The sequence below is a fragment of the Larus michahellis genome, chromosome 3 (genome assembly GCF_964199755.1).
Source record: "Larus michahellis chromosome 3, bLarMic1.1, whole genome shotgun sequence".
NCBI classification, from domain to species: Eukaryota; Metazoa; Chordata; class Aves; order Charadriiformes; family Laridae; genus Larus; species Larus michahellis.
In genome coordinates, this window is record NC_133898.1 from 92,060,837 (window position 1) to 92,088,533 (window position 27,697).

The 27,697-nt window shown below is 37.3% G+C and overlaps 1 protein-coding gene across 3 annotated transcripts in view; it reads right to left on the reverse strand.

Moving 5' to 3' along the window:
- Window positions 1–27,697, reverse strand: part of ZNF292 (zinc finger protein 292) — a 54,064-nt gene that overhangs the window by 13,530 nt on the left and 12,837 nt on the right. For 2 of the 3 annotated variants that reach the window (XM_074581205.1, XM_074581207.1), the window contains exons 2-5: window positions 13,038–13,192; window positions 12,425–12,503; window positions 10,986–11,121; window positions 890–1,092 (exon numbers count right to left, since the gene is read on the reverse strand). In XM_074581205.1, coding sequence (XP_074437306.1) covers window positions 890–1,092; window positions 10,986–11,121; window positions 12,425–12,503; window positions 13,038–13,192 — 573 coding nt within the window. Of the gene's footprint in view, window positions 1–889; window positions 1,093–4,634; window positions 5,191–10,985; window positions 11,122–12,424; window positions 12,504–13,037; window positions 13,193–27,697 lie in introns of those variants that run through there. The other variant, XM_074581206.1, reaches the window with a different exon arrangement.

Below are 27,697 nucleotides of genomic sequence, written 5' to 3' on the forward strand. Positions count from 1 at the left end.
GCCTGTTCTAGCAGGTCCTACAGCAGCCAGAGCTGTGAGGGTAAGTCTGATCCAGTCCTACTGACCATCCTAAGAACATGCCCAGTGAGAAGCCGTCATCTTAGAATTTAGTCTACATCTAGGATAGGAAACTTTTCCAGCTCTAACCACTGCATAGACTTCATCCCTTTAAGATCTATTTCAATATGCTTAATACTTATAACATAAATAGAGGACAGAGACAAAAAGACAGCAGAGAGATGCAGACAGTCAAGACAACTGACAATTGCAGTTAGTTTTCCTTTAAGAAGGAAAAAAGCTCAGATAAAACTTTGGTGTGGGGTGAGAAATGACGATGTCACCTGAAAGAATGCAGAATAGTAAAGCTGTCATCTCTTCTTTGACATTTGCATTTAAATAAGAAGGATTTTGTACTTCAAATCAGATCAAATATCTGATTTCACCTTCAATTTCCCCCCAGACATTTGGGTCAAAAAAGGTTACACTTATTCTCTGAACTGAAAGCAGCATCTAAAGGCCCCTATTCTATGTACTAGGTACTACACAAAAATATATAGTTAAAATAGTATGAGTGGGAAAATCATTATCCTCCCCCTACTAACAAGATCTGAGGCAGAGTTTTAAAAAACTTCAAGCAAAAATTAACATAAAATTGTGGCAGAGCCAGAAAATGCCTATTGGCGACCTAATACTACACTTCACAAGTGTTTTAATAGAGTCTTTACTAGTCAGTTTAAAAGTGACTTAAATGAAAAGAAAAAACAAAATACAAAAAATATTCTAGATCATATTTTAAAAGAAAAACTTCTACAGAAAAACAGCCTATGATTAGTGACTTTACTATCATTAAAGAAATATATCTAAAAAAAGTTCTTCATATTTTACTTACTTCTTCCATTAGCTTTTCATTTGGTGATCCTGAACAAAGACAGACCAGGTAGGTTTGCTTGAAATTGCCTTTTGCACTGATTTCTGGATGGTCAGAACACAGTTTTGCCAGGGCAGTAGCTTGCGTTAATTGCTTCGTTTTCATTAGGTGCTTAATACGCATATCCAGCAGGACGGGGCCTTCAAACACTAAAAATTCATTCACTTCAAAGAAAAACAAGCCAAAATATTACACACACGTTTCACAGCAGGTTACAGAGTTAACAGATGGCATTTACTCATTCATGGCTAATCCCTAAAATTTGTACAAATCAAAAAAGGTACGAGGCAAAGACAAGAAAAAGCATCTTTGAGAACTGCACTTGTTTATTGTAAGTATTCCCTGATACAGACCTTTTATCTACTTGCAGGTTTTAATTCATCCTAATTTCTTGGCAAAATAGCTCCACACAAAACTGATTTAGAAAGCATATAAATATTAAAATACTTAGATACCGTTTGATTATAGTTCTACAGAAAGACAAATAATACAAAGCCACTACTCTCACATAGTTTTTTATATATTTGTGCTATGCCTCTGCTAATAATTGCCTTTTAAAGACCTTGCTATGAAAGGATAAATGAGACAAGTGCAGAAGTATCTGAAGCCCTTTCTGTTGGTGCTAAACATTTCATATTGCGCATCCATACAATGCAGCCAAACTCCTTTAAGTTTTTCAACCAAGTAAGTTTCCTCAAAAAAGAGGATTATCTTGTATACATTTGACTGTGTACAGTTTAAAACTCAAAGACATAGGAGTGGCTGTATTTTATTCATCTAGATTTTGCAGATATGCTGCTATCAGAGTTAAAACTCTCCTGTCTATGCTAACAACCCAACTCTAGGTGCTTCCATGGAAGTCATAAGAATCCGACAAAAAATGGGAGCACAGGGTAACGTTCTCACCCAGACCTTCAAGACCAAAACGGCTTCAGCTTTGAAGCATGAGGTTTAGTACTACCTCCAAAATATTTAAAGTTACCTATTAAAACCAGATAGACACAGAGACAATCAATTTTGTTTAATCCTTTTGACATCAATCCCTCCCTGTGACAACAGTTTCCACAAGCTAGTTACATATTGCATGAAAAATCCTTTAGAGGTTTTCAATTACCCACATCTTAATTTCATGACACATTCTCTCAGCTTTTAAAAACAACAGAATTTTCTACTGTTTTTTGTTTCCATTCTTTCATAAAAATCAGATTCATGATATTCTTAAAGCGTTAGGATAAAATCTCAATCTTTTCTAATTGAGATTTTTTCCAGTCTTTGGTATTTTCACCATCCCTTCCTGAAACCTTCTGGGCTTTTGCAGCGCTCACTTTCTGACACATCTTGGTAGAAACATTCATTATATTCCTCCTAATTTACTTGCCTTGAATTTCACTTGAATCATGTTGCCCATTCACCTAATTTATATTTTCTTGACTTTCAAAGTCCTGTTTGGTCTCGATGAAATAATTAAGTAATTTCAGCCTCTGCAAAATTAATTACCTCTCTGGTATTTGGAGTATTAGTATACCAAACACTACGTTTACCGAAAGAAAAAAGATCATCTCATTTTATTCTTTGCTTCCTCCCATCCTAGTTAGTTTTTGATTCATGACTGTCTTTCATTTTATCTAATGATTTCTCCTTCTTCTAGCTACTTATACAGGATATTACTAAAAGCCCATCTTGCAACAGAAATTAGGTCAACCGTTTTCTATTTTATCATTTCAGTGCACAGAATTTTACGGCAGAAAATATTGCCTTTTGCAGAAATCATGCCTGTTAGACCCCATCATTATCTTTCATGCATTTTCAGATTTATGGCTGAATTATCATTTCAACCAAATTGTTAGTTATTTGTTCAGGATCTTTGTGCACTAATACAAATGATCAGCCATGGCTCACTGATGTGTAAGAACATTCAGTAAAATAGGAGTTCTTTTTTCCTCTTTCCCAACGAAAATACGACCAGACTTTTCTTCATGTAGGAGCAAAGGAGAACTAGAGCGCACTAACAGACAATTGGTAGATGGTAACCATTTTTGTGTTTAGTAGAGGACATTTGCCTTTTAAGCAGCAGAATAAGTGTTCCTTTAATGTCATTACCAATGCCTTATAAAAACCATTCATACTCTTGTCAACCCACAAATGACCCAGTGATTGATTACATTCAATAGTTTTAGCCTTGCTCTTCCTCCTACCAGGTACCAGTAATCCTTTCACCCACAGTGCTTACTCCCAGTTAGTCTGCCTTTCATAACATTGGAACATTTTACCTTGTTTCTGTAACCAGATACAGGAAGACCTTAGACTTAAGCTATATTGGTAACCCAAGATGTTTCACTCTGATTTATTATAATAATTACTGCATTTAATACCTTAGAGACTGTTTTCTATCTGCTACTTCTCATAATCCCCTTCCTTTAGTGTTTACTGCTTCAATCAGCCTACCTTGCATAAGCATCAGAACATTTTCTGTTATCTTCTCAACAAGATATAGGAATACCTTGGGGTTAAAGCTACATATTAGCTCTTAAGCCTTCATTCTAATCCAAGTGATTATAATCATTACAGTTAACATTTGAAAGTTCATTCAAAACAGAAGTTTTAATTATATTTATTTTGTAACTGAACTATGTATGACATTTTAAGACAAAAAACGGTGCCGAGGTTGCAAGAGCAAGTCTATGGTGGGGAAGAGTCTTAAAGATAAGATATTGGGTTTTTCTTAAAACATTTTATAAATATATTTTATAGTGCAATGTCTATTTCAAAAGTTATTGTAAACAAATTGTTAGTCTACCATAAGAAACATAATTTCATAAAAATGCTTTGAGGTGCAAGTGCTTTTTCAGCACAAGTCAATTAACCTCTATGAGCACAAAACCTGAAGTATTTCATGAGAATGACATAGTTTATCAATAGCGCGATTCTTGTAAGAATTATCAGAGGTCATTTTTGTGCAATGCTTGATCATTCATTAGAATTCACAAACTTACGTTTGTGCAAGGCATGTGCAGAATTCATATAAAATTACAGCACTAACATGAGAGAAAAAAAGACAAGCAGATGACATCTGAGAGATGGTACTATGATCTACTAACTCTGGTAAATAAATTCAGAGATACCGGAATCTAAGCTTTTGGACACAGTTTCCCCATTATTCCCTTGAATCCCGTATCTGGGGTCTCAGGTCATACTACCAAGGGATTCCATGTCAAGTCCAGAAGAGCTACTAGAAACTTTCATTATAGGTAATGCTAATACCAAACATGAATTAAAAAAAAAGAGAAAAGATCATCCATAGATTAGTAGCACACAAGAACATGAATAAGCCGCGAGCACAGATCTGCAGTAGTAAGTTCTCTGTGGTGGACAGTCCACATGTATGTCACGTTTTGGTTGACTGGAGGACTTGTGGAGCACAACGCAAAGAATTTTTGCCTTACTGAAAGCACTCATAATCCTACTAACTCTACCCTTTGCCAATTCTTGGGTAGGTATGGATTAATCTAACACAGACCTTTATTTCTTCTCAACTTTGCTCTGGCCAAGGAGGATGACGACAGGAGGTGAATGTACATGTGGACTATCCATCTCAAAGAACTTTAGTTACTAGTCAGTAACCTCTTTAGTCATCTTCAAGTGTTAGTCCACATGTGCGTTCACACTGTGGGTGACTCTGAACTGTACTCGATACTTTCATATTTACCTGGAGCTGGGTCTCAGAATCCTTCATGCAAACAACATCTCAGCACAATTCTGCTGAATGCAGCACCAATCCTGGATGCTTCTACGATGGCATATTGTCTGGTGAAAGGGTAAAAGAAGTTCCAGGTGGCTGCTTTGAATATACCCAGGATGCAAACACTTTCTTTTTCAAGTGAGGCTGCTGGTATCATTTGACTTCTGGTAGCGGATGCTTGATTACTGAAAATAGTTCCATGTTGGCTGTTGAAATTCTAACCTGCCTGTTATCCAGCTTGATAATCTTTGAATAGTGATTGTTGTATCCTTGAACCTCTTTTCAGCAGGACACACTTCAGAAGTCTGCCTACTACATTTAAACTTACGAAAAATTCAAGAACTTAATTTTTGACATCAAGGTCTAAATCTCGAAGGATAATCAGAATCAGATAAAAAAAGGATGTAGCAGCCTGGCTTTTTGTAGGGTTATCTCAGATCCTTTTCCTCTAGACAGTTCCTCCACTCACTCTCAGTGCCAGCTGAGGAGATACCCATGACAGCTTTGAAGGATTTCACCATCACTGCAAGAAAATGACAACCTTGAGGATGGAAAAACAGGTTCATGCTGAAGAGCACAAGCCACGCCGACAGAAACTGAAGGTGTAAGTGCAGTAGTAGAGTGTTTTACCATTGCATAGGCTACCACGTAACCCAAAACACTTAGGCATGCTTCAACTTTCAGTCTTTGGTACACTAAGCACTGAGGCCAATCAGATAAGATACACAGCTTCAAGAAACATTGGTTGTCATGAATAGAAATCAGCTTCAAATCAAGATTAAAATGAGTACTGATCTCAAATTAAGCTACCTGGTAGTTCCAGCGGAGGCCAAAAAGACCAATGATCCACTACCACGTGAAGAATTAAGACTTACTTAAGGTTTCCTTCCCTAACCAATTAATGAAGCAGGGAAAAAAAGCAAAATTCCCCTCTCCAGATACAAGTGCTTCTTGTTCATCGTATGCAGTCTCAAGAAAAAAAAGTAGCCATGCAGCTGAAACCCGACGCAGTAGCAGGTCCAGTCAACATGCAAATGCAATGCAACATCTGGCAGCAATATGAAAACAACTGCCGAGTCCTAAAGCAGGTGAACCACTTACTAGCAGACTAGTCTGTGATTGCAGCTAATACTGCCATCTTGAATTTAATGATGTGGACAAGATATTTTATTTTCACATCTAGTGTATCTTTCCAAATTTGTTTCTGCTTTGGTACTGAGACTAATTGTTCCCACTATTTGCGGTCCATGGAAACTGGTTGAGCTGTGCTCCACAGCAAAGAATGTTATCAACATGCTCATAAGGGATCTCTGAAATAATATTTGAGAAGACTGGTACTTTGTTATCCTCATGACCCAATGGGATCATGTAATTTTGGGTGATCTCTTGAGTCTAAAATGTCCATGATGCAACACAGACAAAACTCAAAATTTGATAAGACATTCTTTAAAGACACAGGAGACAGGTTTATGGGCATAAAAAGAAGAAAATTCACATAAACGAACAAGTAGTTTACAGCTCTTCAGCACACTTTCAAGAGATAATACTGTTGAGGAACCAGAATTCGAATCAAGAAGCTGCAGGCCTAGTTGCATAATTGTCACAGGTCCTGTTGGGAAACGGCACAGGCAAGGGACAGAAGCAAGAAACAGTAAGATATGCAGAACTGGGTGAAGGATCTCTCTTTTCAGCACTGAACTGAGGGAGTGGAAGATTGCCTGGACATTCTTCAAAATTAATGTAGAATGATTCATGACTCAATACCAAACAGATTCAGGAAACTCCAAAGGAGTTTCTCTTCGGAAATCTCTCAGATGGAAGCTGTGAGTAGTGCTATCAAGTCCAGATGTCCACTTAGGGGGCCCACAAATGACATCCAAAGACCCTGTTGACAATCCACTTTCTGCAAATAAAGTCACCAGTTGAGAATAAGAAAAAATATATTCCTCAGCTCATTACGAATCCAAATTCCCATTTCCGGGCTAGTCCTCCATACAAAACAGACTAGAATTGTGGGAACAAGCACAGCCCCATATGGCAATACTGATGTTCCACTTGCAGGGGGAGAAAGATAAATTTTCTTCAGAAACAACTCAAGTCAGGTATCAGCATGACAATAGTTCCCAAGAGGAGATTCCATTTTCTTTGGTGACCTCTATTGCACAGAATCTGGTAACTTAAGCTGGGTTTCCCAACATTCATGGTTAGAGACAGGCCAATGCCAACATTTGTCACCCAAGCAGGTGACACATCAAGTGGCTGGAAAATATTTCCAGTGTGAAAATATTTTATATGTGCACACACACACACAAATCTGTATCTACTGTATGTATGTAGTTCTTGTAGTACAGTTCAAGACAGATTTTACTATTTTATATCGTAGAACTGTATGAAGGTCTTGCAGTAATGCAGTAATACCCATTAGTATCAAAGAAATCAGTGACAAGCGTGCTGTTCCCATTAGTGCTTCAAACAGCTGGGTATCCATCCTCTACTTTTTTTTAAGCTCCTTCATGCATGAATCCTTACAGACAGACATTCTTCAGAAAATCGAGCTGTGCCCAAGGCAGTCAGCAGAAAGGCAATTACTTAATGACATGGCACTCGAAGAACAGTTTCCCTAACATCTTAGAAAGTGAGTACTTCCTGCTCATAATTAGGTGGAACCCATGCAACAATCCATTCCCAAAAGTAGGAGAGCAAGGGAATAGTCCAGTTCAGACAAGCCTGCATTTGCTTGACTGTAATCAGAATAAACCACCTGTGCTGCACAGTCAGTGAAAATGAACTTGCCTCTTACACTACATCCTGACTTTGCACAATTTGAAAATAGAGGAATTCAAAGGAATCTGTCTCCAAGATGAAACAAGACACCCAGTTGTGCTTCCTACAGGAGACACAAAGAAGCAAACTGACCTTCAGGAGTCAACAAAAGAGGCCTTCAAGAAGAGATAATCATTGACCTAAAATTCAATGGATTTCTTGTTATGTCAAAGATTCTGAATAGGTTATAATTATTCTGAATAGGTCACAACTGAGACTATCAAGACTGAAATAAAATAAAACAAACATGAAGAAACAACTGAAAAAAATACAGACAACAAAAGCTTATGAGGATGATATTAGGAAAAACACCTCCAGTCTCAACTAGTAGTTTCACCTGCAACAGATAAATGTTTACACTAGCGATTACTCAAAGACCAAATTGATCAAATCTGCCAATGACACATCCTAGTGTAACAAGCTGACTACTTAAATACTTGGGAACTTCTGAAATAGCAAATGGTAAAGGCAACATTAAGAATGAAACCAGAATCCCGTAAGCAAAGTTTACAAATATTCCAATGACTGTTATGCTGGAGTTAAGGTTGAAGACTGCTGAGAGACAACTGTCCACTGAAAGAGGGTAAGTGGTAGCCAGTGGGAGTGCTGGATTACAGACAAAACAATGCAGTACTACAGAGGATGACAATAGCTAGAAAACAGCTTGTCAACTAAGTAACAAAAAATACGAGTATGTAGTATGACACTCTTGCCACCGATAAAAGCGGGGGGTGGGGGGGGATGGGACACCTCAAACATGTCCACAGGATGGCACCCCACTCCCAACCAAATGGTTCATGTTGGCTGAAGGGATGAGAACATGGTATAAAACTGAAAATGATGAAAAGCTGACTGACAATGTCCGGGCTGGAAACATCACCTAACCTACCAACCTGGACCCTGAAGTTGAAAAGAATAAGGTTACAACAAGAAAATACCTTGAAACCACTGACAACAATTCTTTTGTTCAAAAAATTGCTCATCTTCACTCAAAAAGATGAAGGTTCCTTCACGTGGCCCTCTCTTAGAAAAGTAAACCATCAAGATTTAGTCATTTTTTGAAAAAAAGAAAATTATTCAGTGTCCCAGTGTCTTCTGGTCTTCCACACAAGTGCCCAGGGTAACTACAGCTTGGGGTCACAGCACTGGTCCCAGTGACATTAACAAGGAAACTAATTCCTTGAAAGTGAGTTAAACTGATGTCCAGGATCACTGAGTCTCAAAACCACAAAAATTACTGGTACAGATGTCAAAAACAATTTGCACATTGCCATTGTTACCTGGATGGGGAAGCAAATGTGGCTTCTGAATGCAAAAAAGTCAGACAAACAAGCACCTTGATATTAATGCCTTTGTTACCCATTTTCCAGTGAACAGAACTCAGAGTCAAGAAGCTGATGAGTGGCTTTAGAATTTTAATCCTCCTGAACATCATCCACACTGGTGTTTGCCTTCCTTTGTTTGGAAAAGGGGGAGCTCTTACTTTTGATGAGGTTTTATCACCACATGTAATCTTGTGCTACATAGTTAAGCAGCATTTTCTACCATCAAGACAAATAGTAACTGTAACAGAAGTCAGTCAGTCCAAAGCAGAAGCATCCTTGACTAAACAACATTCAAGAATAAAAGGAATCCTAAAATGTCCATAAAAAACTTTGCAGGAAAACACTGATAAAATGAATAGTCATCAAAACCAGATTCATGAGGGAGTTCTTAAAAACCCTCAAATATAAGGCAAGTAAAATATTAATTAAACATCTCTCTTAGAAGTACCTTACTTTCAAGAGGACTAGAAGGTGGTTGATATGAAGCCAGTAAAAGAGTACTCTGGGGGACTCTGAGAACTGCATACCAATCCAAAATCTGTATTATAAGCATAATAAATTATTAAAAGAAGCGGCAAAATGTAAATCTTGGGGAAGAGTAAGCACGACTTGTAAAAAACAAAGTAAAATCACATTATACATTTACCGGACTTATCTGAGGGAGTTATGATAATATGAATAAGGGAGATCCAATTAATTTTCTAAAGGCATTAAAAGAAGTCCCTCAAAACCCCTAAAGATATCAACCCATCTTGGCAGTAAAAAGAAGATCCTTATACAGACAAATTATCAGTTAAAAGAAAAAAGGAAGAAAGAAAACAATCGCTCAGTAGGTCCCTGAGGACCTCAGGTGTCCAGCATTTTCATAAATATTTGGAAGAGGCATGTAGAGAACAAGGTGACAAAACACGCTGATAAAAGCAAGGCAGTAAAAACACAGCAACTGTAAAAGACTGAAGAGGACTGCACTCCATAACATTAACAGGCAAAAATGTTGATTAAAAACCCCAAAGTGATCTTCATGGGGAAAAAGTGCAATCCTAACTGTCCATACAGAAAAACAAGCTGAATGTTAGGGGAAAATCCTAACACCGAAATAGATACCACTCCTCAAGAAAAAAATCAGGACTAAACCAGACAGTTTTAAGAAAACAGTGGTTCAATGTTCATCAAGAAGCCAGTCTAATGTTAGGAAATGCTACAAAAGGAATGCAGAATGAAGTGCAAAATCAGTACATCTACGTGATGACTGCTGAATAAACCTTTGGTCCCCGATATGAGGAATGGGACAGTAAAGCTAGAAGATAGTATGGAATAAAGACACTACAGAACAGAGAAGATGGGATATGACAGCACTTTAACAAATCATGTCTTACTGAAAAGATGCATTCATTGAAAGACACGAGAATAGTTTACTTTTTAATAAATAGAGAATATCACATGAAACAAGCAGGCATTAGGCTAAAAGGAGGCAGACAGTAAGAGGAATTACTTCACTCGATGCGAGAACTGTGTAACTCTGCCACAAATGCTTAGGTGTGATGGTTCATACAGATTTTAAAACCAATTAGGCAAAGAATCAGAAAGCCAGTCAAGACTTATTAACCCAAGGATACCAATTCTGAATTATAAATCATTAGCAGTGGAAATAATACATCAGAAAAATATCATTGTACACCTCTGCTGATCATATACTCTTCCCTATGTAACTGCTGTTAGCCATTCTCAGAACTCTCGTCTAAATGGATCTCCGGTAATGGCCCTCTTTGGATTTTATAACTGAGTAAATGCCATTCTTATTAAAAAAAACCCCAAACAACCCAACTTATTTTTCGTTTTATGTCACATAATTTTTGTATACAGTACTGAACTTATCCTATTGTGAAATAGCCTGTATGTAATCTCCCTTCACACGGCTTATAAAGAAAATGGCAAGAGATCTCCAGCTATGATTACGTTTTATGCAAAATACCAATATTAAATTATTTGTATATTCCTAGGAACATACTGTCTTAATAATTCAGACAATGCTACAAGTATGTTTATTTATATAGCTTATAAATTATCACATAAACTATATTCAACAAAAGACTTTCATATATCATAATAATATTTCAATGTATTATAAAAATGAGGCATATTTTACCCCAATCATCGTTTTAAATCTTACCTTTATCTGGATCCAACTGTTCCTGGGAAAGAATACCACACAACACTGGGTTCTTCCACACTCCCTTCTCTTGTGTAAGTGTAGTTAAAATATGCAGTTCTCGGCTGCCATTTTCCATCAAGTTTTTATGAGCCACCTGAAAAACATATTTTACAAAACAAAGTTTTGTTAAAAAACCCTTTACCAGATAATAAAACAATCTTAATATTCAGCCTATATAGGTTTTACTTTTGCCTCTGTTGCCTAAGACTGAGAAACCAAAATCACTAAATGCCCCAAACTCGCCTCGAGATTTATTAACAGGGCTCCTTCTTAAATTTCTGAAACTCAATTTTGAAATAGGCTCTCTTTTAAAAATGGATGAGCAAATTCTCTGGTCCACATATCGGTCTGGCACTGGTTGCCTCAACTTATTTTTTTCAGACTCTTCAACAGCTCACACTTTTACGCACTGGAGACACTGAAAAAATATTTTTGTAAAGGTGAAAGATTTAAGGTGCAAGACCTTGCCGCATGGTTCTATGCAAATATGATGAAGGCAGGCTGGAGTCTTAAAATCAATTAAAATGGTTTCTACTACAGAAGATGCTAGGATAGATTCTGGAAGCAGATGTATGCTTGGGAGCAAACTAAACACCTGCAAAAATCTGTGGTTTAAGCAGCAATGTGCAACTAGCACTAACTTAAAAATAAGAAAGGGCTCATCCCTATTTCTTCACTTTTCTTTTACTTTTCCACCTGCTCTGAAGGCTGTGGAACCTCCTGGCACCAAACACAGCTCTTCAGAATTCATTTACATAAGGCAGTTGCTAGTCAAAATTCACTCTGAAAATCAGCCTTGCACCTTCCTATTATTTAGGCTGAGAATCCTGAAGGAACCGTATCTGGTCTTTTTCACTATTATTCCTTCCTTCTCCCTAACCCCAACTTTTTCTTTTCTTTTTTTTAACTGTTGATAGGAACTCCCACTACATATTTCTGGTAAATAGTGAGGAGCAGAACTTGTTTCAACACTCTCCTTTAAAGCAGAGCTCTAATCCTTAACCTGCTAGTGCCCTGAGGGAGGTCTAACAATCCTGCAGTATCGATAGATCTTTCATTCATAGCAACTCTCAAATGTACAACCATAAATAGCAAAGAATGACTTGTATGATATTATTTCATTTCTAACAGTGTTAATAGACAAATATCTTTTAAAACATGAGCTTTCTTTCAAGCATCTGAAAATATTTTTCTCCACAGCTGCTACATGAACTATGACAGACAAATGATATGACTGACAGCAATTACTGCAGAGTACATTGGATTTCCAGCTGAAGGGCTTGATCTTTATCAGCCAGCAGGAAACAAGCCTTCAGATATGCTACATACTTAATATCCCTAGGTTTCCAAACCATTCTTAAAAGCTATTAAGTCTTCATTTCACGAAGCAAACTCACCTCTACAAAAGCCTGGAATTCTTCCCACTTATTGTCAGGTAAATCAAGAGGCAGACACAGCAGAAGTTCAATACAGCTTCTGGAAGTCAAATAGGAATATTATTCAAGGCAATTCTGGCTTTTAAGATGCATAATCAACAATTCTTTATTCTAGTATCCAGTTAGTTATTTGTTAGAAATGCCAAAGTCCCCAAACAGTTTGCTTTCTTTGAACATATAAAGAAAAGAGGGTCACGGACAGTCTTGCAGAAACTGTAAAAGCAAACTTTCTAAAAGACATCAATTAAAAAAAACAATTTGGATTTATCATTGAAGTCAAGCACTGTAAGCCTGTGTAAAATGATGCACTTTCAGATTCCATGCAGATCAATAGTAGCAAAGTGCTTCAAGCCAGCGACGTTGGCTTGTCCCAGATCAGGAGTCCTTCTCAGCACTGCCCCATTTCCAACAACCAGAGATATTCTCTCTCATGTTCAGCATTCACCATGAGGAAGGAAGGTACTTACCAATCTACTTAGATTTCTATAGATTGTGAACCGGATTGGGAAAGCATTTAGACAGTGAAAAGTTAATACCATATAGGCTGGTTTTAGTAACTGAAAAACATACTCACAGTGCTAAACGTTCAAGCACAAAGGCTACATTTTCACACTCAGAGGTAAGATAAGGTCGTGCTTTAACATAACTTCGGATAGCCACCGTATACACTTCTAACAGGGGCAGAGGGTCTTCAGATGTTTTCCACTTTTCAGCATATTCCAGCAAAGTCTGTTTAGGAAGAGGAAAACACAACCCCAAAATTAATGAACAAATGTAAGTTTTTAGTTTTACACTCCTCAATAGTAGACTACCCTTCTGAATTGTTACACCTATCTCCTTAATATGAATTACATATTCTCAAAACATGCCTTTTTTTCCTTAAAATTTCTTGTTTCATTAACAACTGGAACTTAAACTCCACACACAATCATTCTCTGATCATACAAAAACGTTGTAAGTGACACTTCCCCCCTATGGTATCACCATACGATTCATACATTCATATTTCACTAATACAGACCCCTGAAGAGCATATCTGGGAACACACATACCTAACGTTTTTTTCAGAAATTCATAATTAAGGACTGAAAACTCTTTTTTAGACATTCACCTCTACAGTTCAGCTTCTAAAGCAAGTAAATTTGAAAGTATTAGCCTTTATTTTAACTTGTCTACTTTCAAGAACTGTTTTACATTTCCTCTCTCTTGCCACCTTGACAATACAGGTATCTTCAGGATATTGCTTTTTACATGGTCCTGAAAGGATTATGAACTACACATTTTACAGACAGCACATACACACCCCAAACTCATTAGTCAAAAAGCTGTTTTCCTACTTTGCCACAGGAATACCTACAAACAATGGTTTAGAAATAAAACTCATGAGAGTGATGGAATAGCCACCAACACCCAAAGTACAAAAGGCTTCTGTTCATTTCAGTCAGGGACGGAGGACTCCGACTCAGACACACGTTGAGGTGAAGTAGCTAGGAAGGTTCTCATGTCAACATCCAAACCATGTCCCCCTTGGATCTCTCCTCTCAAGCACGGGGCAACTTAATGGATTGCAAACTAATTCCTGCACTATGGCAGGTTGCAGCCCGTCATATTAAGATGATAAATTTTGCTGTTTGCTTCTTGTGGGGCGCAACAGGGAGAAAGCTCAGAGTAACAGCAATTTAGGTTGTCTGACATCCTGCTCAAAGCAGGGCCATTAGACTAAGTTGTATGGAGTAATGTCCAATGCAGCTGTGAGTATCTTGAAGGACAGAGACTCCACTGCCTCTGTGGGCAACCTGTTTCTGAGTCTGACTACCATTTATCGGGATTTTCCCGCATCAGTACCTACACGCAGTCCCACAGGTTCTCAATAAAGGGATTAATCTCCCTCAACCTGCTGGCCACACTCCTGCGAACACAGCCAAGGGTGTAGCTGGCTCCCTGCCGCAAGGGCACTGCTGGCTGTTCAGAAGGACAGCGGTCTTGGTGTCCCCAAACCTCTACTGGTGCATGGGACTACTCCCTCCCACAGGCAGGGCTTTGCGCTCACCATAGCTGAACTAAGTACCAGCCCATTCCCCCAGGCTGTTGAGGTCCCTCTGAACAGTCTCCCTGATCTCCCATCTGATTGCTCCCATCATTCCGTAATCACCTGCCAACGTGCTGAGGAAGCACCTTGTCCCCTCATCCAGTTCACTAACAAAGACGTTAGAGAGCATTTGCTCTAGTGTCAAGCCTTGATAGGATGCCACAAGTAGCCTGCTGCCATCTGGACTTTGTACTACTGAGCACAAGTCTTTGAGATCTGTGGTTCAGCCACCTTGTTATATTGCCTGGATAAGTAGACTAATGGATTTATTTACAAGGATACTATGGGAGACCAAGTCCAAGGTCTTGCTGATGTCAGGCAGAAAACCATCTGCTGCTATCCCCTCATCTGCAGAACCAGCTATTTCATCACAGAAGGAAATCAGATTTGTCAGTGTGAAAGCATTTCACATAGCTCATACTGTCAAGGCCATTTAGTAAAAGTCATGGTTCTCCTTTTTATTAACACCACCAGTAATTAAAACAATTTTGACAATATTGGTTCAATTCTGACAAGGTTTGTTCCGGTAAGGAAAATCACAGCCCTCTGGACAATAAAGCTCTCCTGCTACAGAATTCCCCACATACCTGAACAAAAACCAGAACAAAGTGTTTCTCAACTCATTTTAACATGCAAACACTAACATTTTGTTTAATTTTTAATATGCAAAGGTAACAATCTTAATGAACTTGCTATGTTCGGGATATAATGCAACTCACATGATAAAACCAGACTTTGAGCGAGTTGTCTGGCTTTATGTATTAGAAAGCAAGAAAAGTGAACATGAATTCTTCAGGAAAGGCAAGTCAATTACAATAAAGGACAAGACAAAACAAAACTAGGTTTAATCCTGTCTTCAACTCTACCAAGTTTAGTGCAAGTTAAATTCAGTATTGCCCCGTCTATGTTAGATATCTGTACTTAGTTAGCTAGTGGTACTATTAAGAACACACTTAAAATTTTCATATCTGACAGTGTCCAAAATAAACCTTCTCAATAAAAAAAAAAAATCAACTATATTAAACTGAATCAGAGAACTGTTTAACGTGGTTATTCGCAGTCACAATACTGCTGTCAGGTTATAGCACAGCCAAAACATGGACCAAAGGTATCCCAGTCAAGGATATAACAGGTAAGACATACGCAATTTTTGGCAAACTGTTGCATTAAAACCTATTTTGGTTTTAAAGGACGTCTCAATCCACAAGTCATCTTAAAAGAAGTTACATACTCTGTCTTCCTGCTGAAGCAGAAGATACTTCTGCAGCATTAGTGCTCCCTACCGGAACCTTGAACTTGACTGGAAAATTGCCAGTTTTACTCTAATACCAATATTATGCTCTCCTAAAAGCAGAAAAAGAGCACCGCAGATCACAGCAGAGAAATCAAGAAAGAGTAAAATAAAGCTGAAGCACGAAAGAAACAACAAAGGAGGACTGGATAAACAAGCTAACAATGTTAGCAAACATCTGTTTCGGTACCATTTGGCAATTTTGATGAATGCACTAGAATAATCAGATCAGAACAAAGAAGTCGACTTCAAAGAATTTTGAAAGAAACTCCAGGAAAAAGTCTCCCTCCACCCAAATACTCACATAACCAGATGTACTATGATTTCAGTTATTGATTTGTCACAGATGACACATGTAAGATGTAATCTTTACCATCCTAGTGGTAAAACAGCAAAGCTGACGAAAAAACAGCCTAAACAAACAAAAAACCCCAAGCAGGAGCTAACTCACCAGACCAAGGCAGTAACTACCATTCAGTTTTATCCAACTGACTGTCCAAGCTTAATAGAGCTGTCCTGGCCATCATAAATCTGACAAATAGCTTCTGCCAGTAAGGTAAGTAAGTTGATATATGAGGTCATGAATCCTGTTTAATACTAGAAATCCTAGTTTACCTGTCAAAGACGTGATGTAAATCTCATTTTGAGTGGCCCATCTACCTTTACTAGTGTCCTCTTCAGAAGACCACAGCAAGCAACAAGATTAATGCAAGCTTTGGCAAGTGACAGACACTTTAAAGTTAGCTATCAAGCCAGGACAATGTATCTTGAAGTCTCAAAGTGTTAACTTTAGCAGGTGAGGGAAGAAAGGGGTGAAGAAGTAAAGGGGGAGATGTAACCAAGCAACTGGTCATCTGAGAAGCATGACTGAAGAATTATCAAGAGGATTCTCATCAGCTGTTGCAAAGACAGCAACATCTAGAACCTAAAGAAGAAACCAATGGCCTCAAAGAGACACTGATTCATAAAGCAAGCCATGACAAGTGACCACGGAGACCAGTAACAACCAGATCAGATCTCAAGTTTCGTGGAGCAGGAAAGAGAGACCTTATAGGCAGTCAGCATGCCAGAAAACCTACAGCTAGGCAGTGTCTCCATCCAATCTGCACAAGGGAGGATACTGAGGACCACAGGCCTATTATCACAGAACCATGCTGGAATTCTCCTGGACTTTACAGAAATACTATGTAGTCATTAATACCAGAAAACTGGATTGGTGAAGAACTACAAAAGCACTTGCAGAACCAAAAAAGACCAACCAACACTATTCCAATCCACATCCAGATTAATACGGACAAATTGAAGCAGATAAAATTTAATTTTGAGAACATGAGCTTTTGTAGTAGTTAATCAAAATCAAAATAAAAGTAGCTATAATCAACACATTGGCAAATTCTCAGAATCCACCATCTAGCAAAAAGTATTTGGTATGTTGGCAAACCATTACTACCAATACTGTTCTTTAAAAGCAGGGTGTACAGATGCAAACACACTAAAGCAAGCAGAGAAGTTTGCACTATAACATAGTGGGCACTAATTTCAGCATTAAATAGTGCTATTTTTATCTCATATATATAGATCAGCCATTTCCAAGCCATTACATGAACTATATTAAGCACTTGCACCCACCACACCCTTCAAAAGTATTCATCAGTAAAACAGATTTCCTTGTCTGGATGCCCCCAGACCATACAGCACTGCCCCTGTACAAAGAAAATCAAATTCATTCTGCTTTGCTTAATGAATCATTGTTGTGCTCTGCTTACAACCATAAAAAGGAAGAATTTTACCCCCAGCCCTGGGCCTCATTAAGTTATTTATCTCCCTAGTCAGGACATGCTTGTTAATCAAGCCAAGTACTGTATTCAGAGCACAGCAGCAAAGTTTTGTTCCTCTGTGAGACTGAAACGGCATTTTATTTCAGCAGCAGCTTACACAGTCAAGAATGCTCAAAAAAATGGAATAACCTCAATTTGTACAATAAAAATCAGCAAGCATTATAACCGTGATTTAAACTGTGGAAAATACTTAGCCATGGGTAATATTCAGACAACACATTTTATCCTTTTTAGTCTTTATCAGAACCCTTACGTGAATGCTGCAGTAGCAATCCACCTGCCGGTGGATGCTTTTCTAGTTTCAGAAGTTATACTGAGCAACCTTCTTTGCTAAAACTCGCCCTACAATACCAAATATGTTAAAATATGTTTCATGCCAAAAAGGCGGCATTATTTACTATTAACCACAGTTTCACATGTACAGCCCACATCTAAATTTTTTTTTTTTTGTTACCTGAAAAAACAGATTGGACAAATAAGCTACATAACCAAAGGGGGTATAAGTAAATTTAAGAAATTAACATTGTTTCAGAGATAGCAGCCTTAAGGTGCGTATCTCTAAAGTATTTCTGTAACAACTGAAAAAGACTTACTTCAGTCTTATGGTTACTCTGTAAGAAAACTACTCCTTTTCTAAATTCCACATTATCAATTACTCTGAAAAACCAAAGGCAACCACACTGGCTAATATACATGGCGAACATTTTTGGCTAGCGTACCATGTAAGTGAAGTTCAAAACTCAGTTCCGTGGCGTCCGACAATTTTATATAGCAACATGGTGTATAAGAAGTTTAAGTTCAGCAGTACTGGAATAAGCCAAACCGAACAGGGAATAATTTATATAATTTGCTATGTTCTGGAGTCGTGCTATTTAGTATTGCACGTGAATTACTGCCAAACTGTTACATGAATGCAAACAAAACATCATGCTTCATAATAGAGTAGCTATGCCAATGCTCCTCCTTTCTTGGATAAGACTGTTGGGTTCCCCCCCCGAAAGAGGCAAGACTATTCACATTTATTGTGTGTGTAAACCCATAGACACCAACCACAGAAAATGACAGTTAACACCAATACTCTTAAACAACACAAACCCATCAAACCCACATATCATCTAAAAAGCTAAGATAAACAGTATTACATAATTATAAAAACAGTTATGAAGAAGGGTTTGACACCATAAGGTGTTCAGTGACACTTTTTTTTAAGTTTTGATGTTGTCTTTATTCCTATCCAAACACAGTTAAATACTGAGCGTATCAGTGAAGCACCTAAGTCAAGTTCACAAACTTTCACTACAAACTGCCTCAAATCAAAACTCATCTGTAATTTTTAAATAAAAAACTGTGACATTTTGCCACCTGTCAATGTCACCAGCAAGAAGTTCAGTACAGGAATAGATCTTACAGGATTAATAAGTATTAGCAACACAAAAATTAAACGAGTTTTCGATTATTTACATCACACTGCTGGCAACTGCAAGAACATAAGGTAGGCATTAGTTTAAAATGTGACTATTTAGTATTCAATTTGTGATGTCATAACACTTCACACTTGAACAAAAAATTTTGGTTGCTTGTCTAAATCAAAAGCTACTCAGACTGTTGATATCCTGATATATTTCTGACTTCATGTAAAATCTATTACCACAGCAGTTGTATTTTATTGTAAAACATGCTTTAAGAATTAGCAGCTTGTGAAAATATTTGTTTTGTCACTGCTTGTATTTTCTTGAAGATCTGGACTTGAAATAGAGAATATCTCAGAAAGAGGTTATTTATCAAGACACCGTTATCAGACAGTAGAAAAGAGCTAATTTTGTGCTGAAGATGACATCAATATCCTCCTGTATAAAGAGTGTAGTATTTTCTTTTTTTTATAGCATTATTGATGCTACTGACAGTTTAAAAAAAGGTGTGACTGTGCTTACTAGTAGTTTCACTTGTTACTCTGCACAGTCATTTTCCTAATCTTTGTTCTTTATCATCTTTTAACTAACATTTATGGAGTAAGGGCTACTAGGACCTTGAGAAAATCCATGACCAAACGGCAAGAAACAAGTTTTAATTCCTGTCAGCTCCCCAAATATGTTCAGTGTGTAGACTCAAGTGCTTGTGCCAGCACAAAGTAAATAAAGCAGAATTATTTCTTTTCAGGAAAACATTGTGTTAAGATTCTTAAACTACTGCATGAAATCAGTGGGACAACATGAGCAGATTTATCCGATTTCTTCTTTGAACAACGCTAATACAAGCAGCGATTTTCATGGTAACTACCTTGCAGGACATGGGCACTGCTACTATGTTCCTAATTTTATCTCCTATATGCTAATGCTTGTAAAACATGCGACTCAGATGCACTTTGTTTCATGCACTTTTTGAAATGACCAACCAGAATTTCCTCTAAAACAGTACGAAAATTAAGAACTGGCCACAGACGTTTCATATACATTCAGTTCATGAACTGAATATGACTAGTAATTAAAACTACCAGGAATTTAACTGGTCATAAAGCAAAAATTCTCCTCGTTGCTTTCTTATGAGTCTTCCAAGTTAATTTTCTAATTCACTTCACTATTCTTTGGCAACCTTAGTATGTTACTAACGAGCTGAGCAGAAGACAAGTGACAGTTGCTTGTTCTCTTGCAGAAACTGCACCCTATCCAGAGCAACTCATTCAGTCATCATTTGCAAAGCAACAGGACCAGATACAAGAACCAAAGAGTTACTCTCCTTGCAACAGACAGGTCCCTTCTCTGTATGGTCTGTACCTGCTTTATTTCCCAATCTTCAAGGCAATCGTGTACAAATACTGCTGCATTCAAGCAGTTCTGATATAATTTCATTATTCTTTAGTGAGACAATACATAAAATTGATCTGTGATATTTTTTTCCTCCCTAGAAGATTATAACCCAGGGAAGAGAAATTTAAAAGCACAGGAAGAGATATATCCTTGATTTCTTTCTGTATTTGAATGTCTAAAGTTTGTCTAAGACTTGGAGTACACTAGACTGCTATGGCAAAAATCTCAAATGATTATTCTTGCCAAAGAGTTAATTCAGAAACATTAACTGGCAAAGCCTTTATTTTCCCTTTTCCAAAAAAGTGCATGAAAAGATGTCTCTTGTCAAAATCCGATCTAACTTTTCAGAGACTGAGAAAAGCAGACAATTCTCTTAATTTCGCTTGTAATAACAGAAATACACACCTCACACAGAAATAAGTAACTGGTCAGTCAGTCTGACCCTGAAAGACAAGGATATTTTTTTATTTGAAGGAATAAATCACCTTACTGTGGTGATACTATTATATAAAAAGGATTTTTATATAAAGGATATATAAAAGATTATATATGTATTTATATAAAGGATTTTTATGTAAAGGATAACACAAAGAGTGAGATATGCAAATTGATATGATTTAAATAGGTGTTCTTGGAAACAGCTGCCCTCTATATTAGATTATTTATTGTTATAAACTCAGATCCATTGCCAGACATTGCCTTTTAAAAAAAGAAGTCACACGACAAAAGTAAAATGGAGTAGAATTTGTAGTACCACGAACCGTTTCCTCCACATAAGTACTGCTCATGTGCTACTCATCATCTATGTAGTTTTCTTTCTCCATGCAAACTGGGGAAATACAAGGCTGTATGTATTTATTTCCTTCACGTCATGAAATATATTGCTTGTGGTCAGCTAGTGAACAGTGCAAAAAGTGAGCGGTAATGGTAATACTCTGACCTTTAAAAGCTCCCTGTTACTATCTGCTTGCTGATTTGCACTTCTTTTAGATTCATCAAAGCAGTACGGACACATGCAAGAAAAAAGGAGGGGCTTTATTTATGTTTGGTTTGTTCTTTGTGAATGTAGAATTCATGGTTCTGAAAGATGTCAAAGTTACAACATGACTGTCCTGTGTATCTTCAACGCTGAACTTAGGCAGTGCGGGCACTTCCTCAAATTTCTTGTATAATACTTCAGAGGAGCAAGAACTACCTTTGAAATATACACAACTGTATTTTAAGAATGTAATGCACAATAATAATCTAAGATACCTCCTGCTTGTCAATGTCCACGTTACTAAAGCATGCAATGATGAGCCAAATGAACTTGGCAAAGCCAGACACTGCAGCTGTAAGGATATGAAAATGTTTATGGTGCCTATTGAGTCTTCCTATGCTAACTGATTGCTGCTGAACGTGAAGAACACTGACAAGGCAGCCATACTGGCCTGTGAAGAAAACAGAACAGATGATGCCTCCCAATTTTGTATTACCAGCACAATCCTCTCTTTTGTATTACATAATGGAAATCTAGTCCTGAAAGTAAACTGTAAGACTATTACCAAAACTACAATCGCAATCAAAATGAATGTTGGCCACTGTATCCCAGTATCCAGTACCCTACATATTTCCTCATTCTTGAACTCCTGTTTTTCTGCTTTTGACACTTTAAAAGTAATTCTACTGAAGCTCACACAAGTGAAATCTATCGTATCTCTTGTAAAAAATATTTTTCCTTTTCATGAATCTGTATTTCACTTTGTTCCCTTCTTCATTTATCTCTATACCTTGCAGATAATCACTCACTGAACATAAGGATTTAAGAGTTTGACTAGTAGGCCTAGATCATTTCTCTCTGCTGTATTCCTTCTCCAACAAAGGAGCCGTCTACTATTCAATTACAAAAATAGCGCAATTAGTAAGACTGAAGACCGCCCTAACACTAACAGTCTGTAATCTTAAGTCAGTTTTCACTTCCAAAACTAAAACCTATCTGCTTCTCCCTGAAACAATATTTTCTATCCATATGCTTCACATTGTTGATCTTTTAGGTATGGTAGTCATGAGTTGCAACTAATTGCTTAACTATTACTCAAAAGAAAACAGAACAACATTTGAAACTGCTGTTAACTTTCCATTCCCAGGGGAGTTAAGAGCACCATGAAATCTCATATTCTATGACTCTATGATATTTGTTAAATTAGTAAAGTTCTTGCAGTATCTATGGTTCTGCAAGAAGTATTGTTCATCAATACTGGAACATGCAGATAGACACAACTCTGTGCTCAAACGTGAAAAGTCCCCACCAGTTACATCTACACAGTAAATATGCTCATTGAAAGTTCTTGCATTTGGACCAGTATCTTAAAGGAGAAATATTGAGGCATCTCAGATGTGCAGCACTCCAAGACAGAAGCATGCAAGGCCACCGTGCACATGCACAGTTCTTCTAGACACATTCACACTAAGGCTGTGCACGCATCCTGATACTAGCTACCTCAACACTAGGAACACCTAAATATTTTGAGATCTCGGTATAATTTTGGTAGCTAGTCCACCAGATACAGAAGCTTCAAAAACTGTTTCATGAATATACGGGTTTATATAGTTGCTTTGAGATATCCAAGATGAACACACTTCTTTAAAAAATGAGTAACTGGTGCCTTTTAATACTGATAGATTCACTAGTGAAATATCTACAGAAGACACTTATAAAAAAAAAGTGTTTCACAGATCAGTGGGTTAGACTATTTCAAACTGTGCTATGAAAATATAGCTATCATACATAAACCAATTCCTCAGATCAGGGACATAACAATATGGTGAGAAATAAAACACCTTTATCAAAGCAGTCAAAATACTTTGAATGTCCGCTGTATAAGACACTGCTTTCCAGGAATAGAGATAACAGGATGAAATGCTCTCTGTTATTTTTAAATGCTCTTTATTCTTTTTAGGATAGGCAAGAAGGAATTTCTCAACTTGCATGCAGAGGTGACGAGCCCTTGAACAGCAACAGAGCATGGGTACTGGAGAGTAATCAAGTGCTACAAATGGCAAGATAGCTTAGTTCACGGCAAAGCCCCTGAATCCTAAGAGATGAAACACAACAACATGATGACTTGATCTGTATTCTTGATCACGTAGCTAGGTACACAGTCATGATGTTGATGTCTTCTGACTTAACAATAGGAGGAAAAAAAGATTATTTTTTTCTGGGAAACACAGCTAATATGCTGATTCTTGGGCTGGAGCTAAGACATTCATGTCATTCAAACAAAGATCATTTTTGAGGGCTGTGTTTTTCAGAGTAAAACTCTGTGAGCCTGAAGCATAATCTCACTTGCTGCTGCAACCATTAAAGAACTGAGCATGTGATGGAAATAGCATTGTTCAAATTCCTGGAAAGCTGATAAGAATCTACTTTTAAGGTGCAATTTATGATAGTTTACAAACTAAGCTGGACTTGTGGCCTTGACTCTTCTGCACAACTCCAGCCCTGTGCCAGTATCATTACAGAATCAAATGAAAAGTCAGTCATGGAACAGAACTGATAAAATAAAAACTCCGTAAGATCTCTCCTTTCAAAGTTGAGCATTAGTCCTGGTTTGCAATGCTGAAATCCTCCCTGCCCAAGAACCCACTGTAAATTAGAAGATGACTAGGATGATAGTAGGCACAACTGTTGAGCAAAGATGATGAACTGGGCAGTCATGCCCTCAAAGCCTCACAGCATCTGAAAAGGAGATGGTTCAAAAAGCATTTCCAGACCATCAGAACTCGATTAAGCAAATGCAGCAACATTGCCTGTGATGTCCCTCTTCTGTACCATGAGGAAAATGGACTGATCAGTTGAGAACAGCCTTATAACATGGGTTTGGTTTTTTTTAATGAAGTAGTTGGGATACTAAAAATATATTAGATATCCCAGTTTAGACATCTCTGGAGTCAAGAGGCTTTGGTACCAATGCATCAGTACCAGATGATCTCTTTGTGAAGTCTCACAGCAAAGTTACATTCTAAACGGACACCAAAACAATCTTTACAGGTGTTGAAATACCATTATTTTCAGCCTCGATGATCTACAGCTCCTAGAGCTGAAGACCACCTCTTTTTTTATGATTTGCTTTCTCTCCTCCTTGTTGTTCAGAGTCTTACCATAAGATGGTGAACAAGCCTTTCATCACATCTTTTGGTAAGTGCTGCAACTTTTTTTTAAAAAGTTGTTAGGTTAAAGTTTCCATGAAAGGCACTTTAATTGGAGGAGGCCAGAGGCAGCTAAGGAGTAGCTGGGATGCAACCAGCATTTATGTCCACTTTGTACAAGGGCAGACTACCCAACTAAGACGTCAATTGAATAGAATACTCAAGTCAAAACATGAATAATACTTTAACTAGTTATGCCTGTTAAAAAGTTATTACTAATACAATGTCTTATTTAAACCATCAACCTCATGTTTCCCATGAGACTTCACTATTTAAGGCATTAGAAACAAATACTACAAAAAATGATTTTTAAAGCATTTAAAAGAGTAAGCTAAATGTTTATACACAGTTTGAACCCCATCACACCTACTTCCCATTTTAAAAAGCGGGGCGGAGTGTTGGGGGGTGTTAGGGAAAGTGAATATCTATTAATTTCTCTGTGGTATGACAACCCTCTGATCAAGACATTTTGCCCTATCACTGTTACCATAATCCATCTTTATTTCCCTTTCACCTTTGCCTCCAACAAAGAACCTCAAACATAAATGACCTGCTTCCATTTTGTTTTTTTTTTTTTTTTTTTAGTTGGGATGCTCTACAGGCAAACAGATTTTTAGACTAGTACAAAACTTACATAGAAAAGCATTGATATTTCAAATCTGTCCACTACAAACAGACAGAACAGCAGCATCTGAAATACTGCTGCCCTCACAGATATGCCAAAGTAAAGAACCAGGTTATATCAACAGAAGTCAACAAAATCAGTTTCTATTTATTTAGGACTGTGCACTAAGAGGTCACTTTACAACAAATCAACAGAGCACTGTATTTCTAATTCATTTCCAAAGCAGTTTAATTAGGCAAATTAAAACTGGTACTAGTTAACTGATTCAGTTAGCACTGTTACCTTGATTTTGTAGCTAGACAAGTGCTGTGAGAGCATTAGCTCTTACATGTTTGTTATTATAATACAACACAATCTACAGCAAAACTTCAGCAGGTACAGAATATGAGATTGCATTTACAAAACTAAGGATGACATAATAAACATGACTATCTTTTCTAGTGTACAAGTACTATTTAAATTATGGTTATGATCAAAGAATATCAATCCCAATTTTTACTCAATTTCAGTTTTTAAAACCTTTCAAGATTTTAAGTTGTTGATGTGCTATTTTTAATTTGAATATGCCTTCTGAATTGTTTCACAATGAAGTTGTTAATCAAAGTATAGCTCTAGAAAGCCAAGATGCCTTTGGCTGAAGAGTTAGCCGATGTTGCTTTAATTCTAATGGAGATACTGACTTGTGCCCAGAAGGGAAGACTGAAGCCAGACTCTAATTCCATCACTTACTACAAGATCGTATTTAAGCAATTGTTTTCATTCTCAATTTCTGCAGGCATGGTGCAGAGCTATCCAATTTTTTTTCCCCATTACTACTCCTCTTCTCCACTGATAGCCTGCAGTTCCAATCTTCTTCACTGTTTTTTCTTTTTCCTTCAAACAGAAAACTCCAGCTGCTTTTACAGTTTATACCCCCATCCTAACACCAACAGCTTCTCTATCCTGCAGTCGAAAGCAAAGTCAAATCAAGTCAAGATTAGTGAATAACGAATTAGTAAGTCCCAGAAATACTCAGAGTCAAGAATTCAGACATCAAGTTCAAAACCAAAATCTGAGTTTGCAAGTGCTGGTCCACAAAAAGCTCACAATGACTGCAGCACTTCAGTGTAATGCACAGCATATGGAGCACATCCATACAGCAGAAAAGCTGGTGATGAGAACCCAAGTCCCCAGCGTATCCACCACAAAGGAGATCTTATTTTGGACTAGCTTTCAGCTGGCTCCATTAACTGGATACCTATTAGTAGCTGAAGCACAGCTTGTGGTTTAGTTTCACCCAAAACGCATTCAATTTCCACATTGCAAAGGCCCTCCACAATGTAAAACAAAGTGTGGTAAGCAGGGATGATCAGAAGATCCCTTTCAAAGCAAACTCCTTGTCTGACCCACAGCGTTAGTGTGTAGGCACCCACTATTTTGGTTCACATATCTTATGTGGATGTGTTATATTACCTGAAAACTGTTGTTTCAGCAATTCACTTTCTTCTTCATCTACTGAAGAGAAATATTCAGAACAATAAAAGTAGTTTTGTTATAGTGTATGAGCATGTATGTTTTTATACTCTTGCCTCTGTTACAGTGTTTCTCCTTCCACAGTAAAAAACCCAAACATGCTCTGCTCTGTACTCTGAGTGAAGCACTGCCTATATAATGGCACTAACTTTTATTATTGGTATCTTCAGTACCCACATACATAGGTATGTACTCTCTGGTATAGATAACCATCGCTTATTAAGAATGAATGTGTTTATGTGTTCTCTAAACAAAAAAAAAAACGCTAGCTCAAATACTTTCAAGTACTAGTTTCCCCAGCAGTTTCAAAGGTAATCTGCAAAACAGCGTTTCAAAATTCTACCCATCTACAAGCCTCGTTTTTCTTCAAATAAACACTATCCTCTCACCATCCTCTTCATTTTTTCATTCAGTTTGAGCTTTCAGAACAACCATGTAGATCTGAAATGCTGTCTATCAAACCAGAACACAAAGAATAAGCTGAATTATAACCACAAAATTTTCTTGTGGCAAAACTGCAGAAATATAAAGATACAGATCTAAGTTTTATGCTCAAGCATTACCAAAAGGGAAAAGGAGATGCACAAAACCAGGCAAGAAATCAAGTCTTATACATTTATCTTGCAATAATTCATGTATATTCATAGTGAAGGAAAGCTATCCTCTTGGAGGTTTTCAGAGATGATCGTAAGTAAGTTCAGAGAAATACACACACACAGAGAAATGGTAAGAACTGTTTAAAAACTTAAACTAATTTCTAATTAATTTTAATGGAAATGATTAGAATACCTTTGAAATCCAGTAAAGGTGATCAATGAACAATTCATTTTCTCAGTTTGTTCAATCCCTACACATTCTTAGATCTACATAGTAGTTTATACAGTGTA